Below are 7,307 nucleotides of genomic sequence, written 5' to 3'. Positions count from 1 at the left end.
AGCGTGGGATACCCTGATAACTGAGACCACCTTTTCCTGTTTCAGCTAACTAAACAGTGTGGAACTGGTATGCTGTAGCTGCCTCTCGGTTAGTACAGCTCACTGTTAGAAATGGTTTTACTTTCGTTAGTGTTGGGAACATTAGCTTGTAACAGCAAATAAGCTTCATTCTGCTGACTGAACAGACTTTCTGATGCATAGTAACCTGCCCATTAATGAAGAGATAGTCTGTGTGCTGGGGGTTTGAAATCCAAGTCTCACGGTGTACTGAAATACATGTTATGTGTGTAGTGAAGATTTGTAAAAGCTTCAGAAGTCCCTTAAAAACAACCACTCACCTGCGTATCCGTGGATGTGCAACAAGTTCCTTGTTGGTTGAGTTGTAGCTATGAAAAGTAAATGCTACAGAACAGACCAAACACAGCTGGAAGCAAGGAAAGCAATAGGTCAGACTGTGCCTCAAGGTAACTAGAAGATAGCACCAGTTTTTACTTTTTCCTTCTATCTTTCCAGCTTCTAAAATAACTGTATTTTAATTTTTGGCAGTCTTTTACTTCTGGAGCTCCTATTGCATCTGAACTGCCTAATTCAAGTAATTCCACAGTGGCTTTGTTCTCTGTCATGGTTCCAACATTACAATTGCTGCCATAAACTACTCCACTACTGGGAGCATGTTACCTTATGTAAGCACCTAAGACATTGAATATGAGCTATTTTTCCTTAATATTGATGTCTTGAGCAACATGAAATGGAATTTCACACTGCAGGTTCACAGTTGTCATTAAATTACGAATTCGTTCATATAGTTCAACAAAATACTTCGGTATGTTTCTACTTTCTTGTGTCAAACCATGACTGTAGCCTGAATGAAAAACCTCGTGTGTCTTCCTTAGCTTGTCTGACCTTGACAGATGCATTCACTGGGGCAATCTGCAAACACTCGGAGCAGTTTAGTCACTTTGTTTGCATACAGACACTGCTGACTTGCAAAGTGACACTTTAAGGAATGAATTTGGCCACTGATAGATCATAATAAACTTAATAAATTAAATCCAAAGGAGTGACAATGGTTTTAGGTTGCCACTGTCATCTTTGTTCCTCAACAACCAAGTCTTTCCCGTAAAATCACCCCTTTGGAATATTAGAGAGTAATTTCAGAAGCAGAGGAGCCATTGAGCTTGCATGGTGGGAGCTGAGGTCCTTATAATCACCTGAATATTCTGTCCTGTATCTTTTTGTGCAAACCTGTGCTGGTTTCTTAGTCTAGTTGAAAGTAAGAACAATTCAGAATCTATGCAGAGCAGTTGGTGTGTCAGAACTCAGAGCTTCCATGGTCTTGCATCAGCTCTTCCAGCAGCATCACTGGGAAGCCAAGTGTGAAACCCCTTGTTTGTTCATTCAGTGCACCACTGCCACATTCAGCACTGCTGCGGGGACACAAATGCTGTTTACCTGTTGGTTTGTGGTCCTTCTGACAGTTGGGTGTTTCTACTGTTTTTCCCTGATTATCTGCTCCTTTCCCAAGCACCACCATCAGTCATCTGAATGAATGTAAGGAGCCATCCACTCAGTGTAGCAATCAGGCATTTTATATACAGGCCATATATGCTGTCATATTTTTTTTCTACTTTGGCCTACAGCAAGCTGCTTAAAAACAGCCGTGTGCGGAGGTGTTTTAAAGTGAGTTCGGTCCTTTGCTCAGCAGGTCAGACTGCTTTGGTATTTTCAGATCTTCTTCGTATCTCTGTAGCTGAGACCAAAACCCTGCGTTGGGTTCTGCTACTGGTCTGGCAGCCTTCACCGCCTAGAACAAAGAGAGACGTTACAGAAGCAATGGAAGTTATCATGCAAACTGATTTCTTCTTCTTAGGCTTTTGAGAAGATTTATTTTGGTTTTGATTTTGTTATGGAATAATAAATGGATGTTTTTGATGACCTCACTCTGTGCTTGCATATGTTCCTTGTTACGCAGTGGATTCGTGGGCAAGACATGAAAAGGAGACGTTGGGTTTGCTGGAAATGCAGATGTCTCTTACTAAGATGGTGAAACATGTCTGAAAACAAAGCAGTTATCTGTGTTAGAGACATCACAGTGTATGTATATAAACCAAGTGGGCGAAGGCTGAAAGATTGTGAAGCATCTGTTTATTTGTCCTATTTATTAGACAAGCATCCTAATGAAGGTGAGATGCTATTATTTGCAGCTAGCTAGCCTCTAGCTGTTTAGCAGGCCTAACAGATGGTGTTTCTTTGCTACATTGGGCTGTCACACAGACGATATGCATGCAACAGCTACAGAGCAAATCCTGCAACATGACTTCTCCAAATGCTCCTTTTATTTTCACTGATCTGCTTCACATCTCTGTCTTTAGCTCCATTTCTCATGAATAAGCAAGTGGTAGGGAAAATGTTCATGAACAGCCCTGAATGCATCTGTTGCTACCAGTGCTTAAAACCTATTTGGATCTGTAAGTCTGTTTGTCCCATAAAGCTGATATTGCAGATTTATTTTTCCAAGTGGGGGGTGAAAAAAAAAATGTATGGTTGAAATGTATTTAAATATTGAGTATCTAAATAACCGATCATAAACGGGGCAGAGCACCAAGACATCTGTGAGATGTAATTCCCCTAGGGTTGGAAAGAGCTGTCAGATCACCAAGTCCAGCAGCTGACCCGAGTGCCACCCCACAGATCCTAACACCCAGGAACGGCGACTCCGCCACTTCCCGAGCCGACGGCTGCCCGTTCTTTATCCTGACATCCACCCTGAGCCGTTGCTCCCGTGAGCATCGCCTGCAGCGCCAAGTGTGTAAAAGTGTGTAAAAGCCGCCCGAGTACCGTGGGTGTAAATGCAGTACCTCAAAGGCGTCCCGGAGCGGCAGGTTTCGGTGTCTCATCAGGTACGCGGTGCAGATAGCGGCGGATCTGCTGCGGCCGTTCTTGCAGAACACCAAGCACTTCCCGCCGCTCCTGACAGCTGCTTCTATGGCGTCGCCGCACTGCTCAAAATAGCGGTACAGGTCCTCGGCCGGGTCGTCGAACACGGGCACGCGCATGCCTCGGGCCTGCAGGAGGCTGGGGAAGGGCTGCAGCCTGGTGACGTTCACGCAGAAGGTGACCCCTTCTCGCGCCAGCAGCTCCGCGTCGCGGGCCGTCCTGGCGTTGCTGATGAGCAGCGAGGCGGTCACTTTGCCCACTGCGGCGCTGCCGGCCGAGGGCGCGCTGTGCCCGGCACCGGCAGCGCTCTGCCCGCCGCCGCCCGGCACCATGGACGGCCGCTCGCGCGGTTTCGGCCCGCGGCCTCGCTGCGCTATATTTAGTCCCTCCGTGCAGCTCGGGTGAGGGATGCGGGCGGGTCCTAGCGCCTGCTGCGCTGCGAGAGCTGCGTTCCTGCGGAGCTGAAACCGGCGGCAGGTTGAGTTCAAATCAATTGGATGCGTGCGGCCCCTGTTCCTGTAACAGCTCCTTACAAGAAGGAAGAGCCCTCCGAGCAGGGAATGCTGCTGCCACCAGCGGTGCCTTGGGCGGCTGAGACCAGCATCCCTCGGCCCTCGCCGGCACTACACTCTGAGTACCCAAACTGCCCGAGGGGTGGCTGGGTGCGGCAGCACAGCTCTTGCTGCACATCAGCACAGGTGCGGCTGTGGGGCTGTGCAGGTGTTGCCTCCTGGTGGAGGTGACGTTACCCCCCCGGTGGAGGTGCTCCCTCCTGGTGCAGGGCCAGGGCTTCCATGCACGGCCAAGCACTGGTGGGCACAGGATGTGCCAGGGTTGATCTGTCCCCGTGTCCCCACGCTGAGCGTTGCGTTGCCCGGTGAGCACATCCCTGCCTAGTGGTGAGGCGGCCAGGAACTCGAGGCTAAAATCTGCCAATGGCACAAAGATGAGCCTGGATCATGGCAGTGGGATGACACGGGCCGGTAGGACTAGCATGAAGTAGAAAACCAGAAAGTAAGACTGCATGGCTGCATGCATGGTGCAAAGGCACATTTTTATTTCGTAGCAGAGAGCTAAGAAGCCGACCTTCATACACGTGCCATCACACAGCCAACAGCAGCACGCCAGTGACCCCAGCCCCACTGTGAGGGCAGCAGCTGGCACGGGCACAGGGCTGAGCATCCCAGCCACCTGCTGGCATCACTCATCCTGTCGCTACCTTCGTCCCAGGCTCTGGGTGCCTGGCTGCAGGAAGGCCCTCATGGCCAGGGAGGTGCCTTTCAGCCTGGGGGCCTGAGTTGGAGAGGAAAAAGTGTGTCAGGAGAATGCAGCCATGACGCTGCCCAGCCCAGTGACAGCTGAGAGAGCCATAGTGCTGCTCAGACATCCCAGGCACGCAGCACCCACCTGGCGGCTGGCAGTGCCTCCTGGGACCGTGCTCCCAGCTGCGCTGTGCTGAGCTGGAGGAGGCTCTGCTGCTCGAGGGCGCTTCCCTGCAGGCCTCTGGCCCAGCTTCCTGGCACACCCTGTGCACAGTGCATTGATTAGGAGCCTTCGTGTAAACATTGCCAGGGCTCTACTTATCAGATGGCAACAGGTTGGTTCCCCCTAGCATGGAAGGGTACTGGCTGTCACGTTACCGTCCTTGTCCCGCGCTGCCTTCTTTTGCCTGCCTTTCATGGGCTTCCTTGTGCCCCTGAGTGCCATGTGATGAACACACTGCAGTTCAAACCTGCATGCAAGAAGGCACTGGTGTGACGTGAAGTAGCACAGGTCCTTTGCAGAACTCATTTGCTCCCAGTGCCACTTCAGCCATCCTTCAAACAGCCCCAGAGCCACCCTGGGCCTGGCAGCACACAGCAACACAGCCAGCAGCCCTGTCTGTGTCCCGTGAGCTCTGCCCCAGTGGTGGCTGTGTGTCAGGGCTGTGTGAAGCAGCCCCCTCCCACAGCCTGGTGTGAAGTGTGCACTGGGAGCAGCGCCTTCCAATGAAGCTGCCCCGGGCAGGGTCAGTGCAGGGCTATGGGCATCCACACTCACTCTGGAAAGATGATGATGCAGCCTGAGCGTGTCAGGGAAGCAGGAGCTGCTGAGTGAGGGATCGCTGAGCTCGGCACCCCTGGGACCTGCAAGAAGGACACAGAGCTGGGGGGCGGCAGGGCTGGAGAGGGGAGCTCTGTGATGAGCAGCACAGCCAGCTGCCCGCTGCCACGGGGCAGCTCTGCCTCGCTCAAACACTGCTGTCCACATCAGCCCATCCTAATGAGTGGGCGCTGTGTGAGCACGGAGTGGTGTTTGCTGAGCTGCAGCCCAGCCTGAGGGGCTGCCCAGGTCAGGGCTGGCCAAAAACAAGGGCTGGTAGCAGATGCTGGCCTGCAAAGGGAGCGGCACCGCTGTGGAGAACCAGAACACTTACTCTCAATAGAACTTCTTTCAGGGTGTCTTCCCCCGCCATCACTTCCAAGAAGTCACGGTAGTATTTCATTTGCACTTGGGCACCTTCGATGAGGAGCATACCAATATCCCTCAGGATGAGTGCGACGTTCCTTCCCTGCGCGATGCAGCGAGAGAAGAGGGACATGGTGGCCTGGATGCACCCCACCACTCTTTTTGGAGACACGAAGGTGGCTGCGGCTATCTGAGTGTACTGCAGGGGCTGCAGTACTTTGTTGCCTGGAAAACCACACAGAAGGGATGGGGCAGCTCTACAGCCACTCGCCAGCAGGCTGCAGCCATGCCACAGCCCCCGGGCCCTCAGGATGCCTCACTGCAGCAGGCACAGGGCTGAGCAGTGTCTGGAGCCAGCAGTCCTGCAGGTCTCAGGGCCTGGCCCTCTCTGGGTAGGTTTCTAGGGGTGCTGGCTGCTGCTGGTGTGGCACACAAAGCCAGCTGTGGGACCAAAGCCAGCACTGAGCAGTTTGGTTGTGAGCAGCATCAGTTACTCTCCAACTTGGGAGAGGAAAGTGAGAGGTCTGCTCACCCAGCCACGCGGTGGGGAACGTGCACCACCCAGCACTACAAGGAACATGTCCAGAGGACAGCTCACCTGGCATGTATGCCTTGTTATCCGTCAGGTGGTGACCTTCAGCGAGGTTCCTGGCCAGGTGGAAGACAGGTCTGTGCACAGCCAGGTGACCATCTGCAACCTGCACCCGCTCAAGGATGGTGTCAAAGGAGCCAAGGGTGGGAATGCGGATGCCCTGTGGGCAGATGAGACCAACAGAGCAGCGAGGTGAGGACAGAGGCTGCCCTGTTGGAAGCGGGGGGCAAGGAGCTGCCAGTCCCTTGCTCCCCATGGGATGCCACGGGACTCAACATTCAAAGGGGCTTCCGACAACTTGGAGATGTGGCCACACTTGCATAAAGCTTTATTCTCCCTTGGCCGGGTCTCCTGGGCAGAGGACCCTGGTGGCAGGGCAGATCCTGGTTGGGGGAGAGAAGGGTGCAAGCCCACCTTGTGCTGCAGGAGCTGCTGGCGAACATGGGCAGCCACGGTGTTCCAGACGGCGGCTCTCACTGGGCAGCAAGTGAAGGCCGGGTCACGATCTGCACCTGCAGCCCTGAAGCCCCGCAGCCCACCCTGGCCACGTGCAGGGACACGGCCGTCCCTCACAGACACATCCCAGCGCGGGGTGCAGCACTGAGTCATGCCCTTGTGACACTGGGCTGCGAGGCAAGTCTGCGGGGAGCCTGGCATGGCAACACAGTGCCGGCAGGTTACAGCCACGCTCCTGCAGGTGCCTGCAGAGAACCTTACCTGCGGCAGTGAAAGGCGGCACCATAGGGCCCCCCTGGCCAGTGTCCCAAAAGTCTTTCCGTGGCCATGTTCCCCTGGCACGGTGTTTGCCAGCAGGGAGAGACAGTGGGGAGCGCACTCGGGAACCACAGCAGTAGTACCCTGCCTTCCTGTGTCCACTCCCCATGGTGCAGCTCTGTGCTGTGAGGGGCTGCCCGGGCTGCTGCGGAAGCTGTGACACAACAGGGCCCCTTGTTGCCTTGGCAGGGCCTGGTCCCCTTCCATCTGGGAGCACCACACGTCCCCTGCCCTGTGCCTGTCCGGTGGGAGCGGTGTGCCTGTGATGGCTGCTGCTGGATGGGGGGCCACGCTGCTCACCCAGGTACAGAGCAGCCGGTGCCGTGCCCTACAGCTCGCAGAGCCTCTGCGGCTCTTGAGCTGCTGCTGGGTTTTCTTCCCACCCTTCCCACTTTTCCCACTGAGCCGTGGCTGCTCGGTACCAAAGCTGTGACTTGAGGGTTAAGAACTCCCCACCAAGCCAATGGCAGCAGCAGCCTGGTGGTTTCTCTGTGTTTGTGGGGCTGACAATGTGGGGCTAGGACTGCTCACCTTCAGCATCAGCAGATCGCACAGC

General features: G+C 54.3%; 1 protein-coding gene across 1 annotated transcript; it reads right to left on the bottom strand.

Moving 5' to 3' along the window:
- Positions 1-1,675: 1,675 nt before the first annotated feature.
- On the bottom strand, positions 1,676-3,269 carry DUSP28 (dual specificity phosphatase 28; the record flags this gene model as incomplete). Its single annotated transcript, XM_079539841.1, has 2 exons — positions 1,676-1,804; positions 2,859-3,269. The coding sequence occupies 2 exons, from the start codon at positions 3,267-3,269 to the stop codon at positions 1,676-1,678; spliced, it is 540 nt and encodes a 179-aa protein (XP_079395967.1).
- Positions 3,270-7,307: the final 4,038 nt, after the last annotated feature.

The sequence above is a fragment of the Tetrao urogallus genome (assembly GCF_951394365.1).
Source record: "Tetrao urogallus genome assembly, chromosome: 9".
Classification (NCBI taxonomy): Eukaryota; Metazoa; Chordata; class Aves; order Galliformes; family Phasianidae; genus Tetrao; species Tetrao urogallus.
Note: the sequence above shows the minus strand (reverse complement) of the source record. Positions and strands in the feature narration are given on the sequence as shown.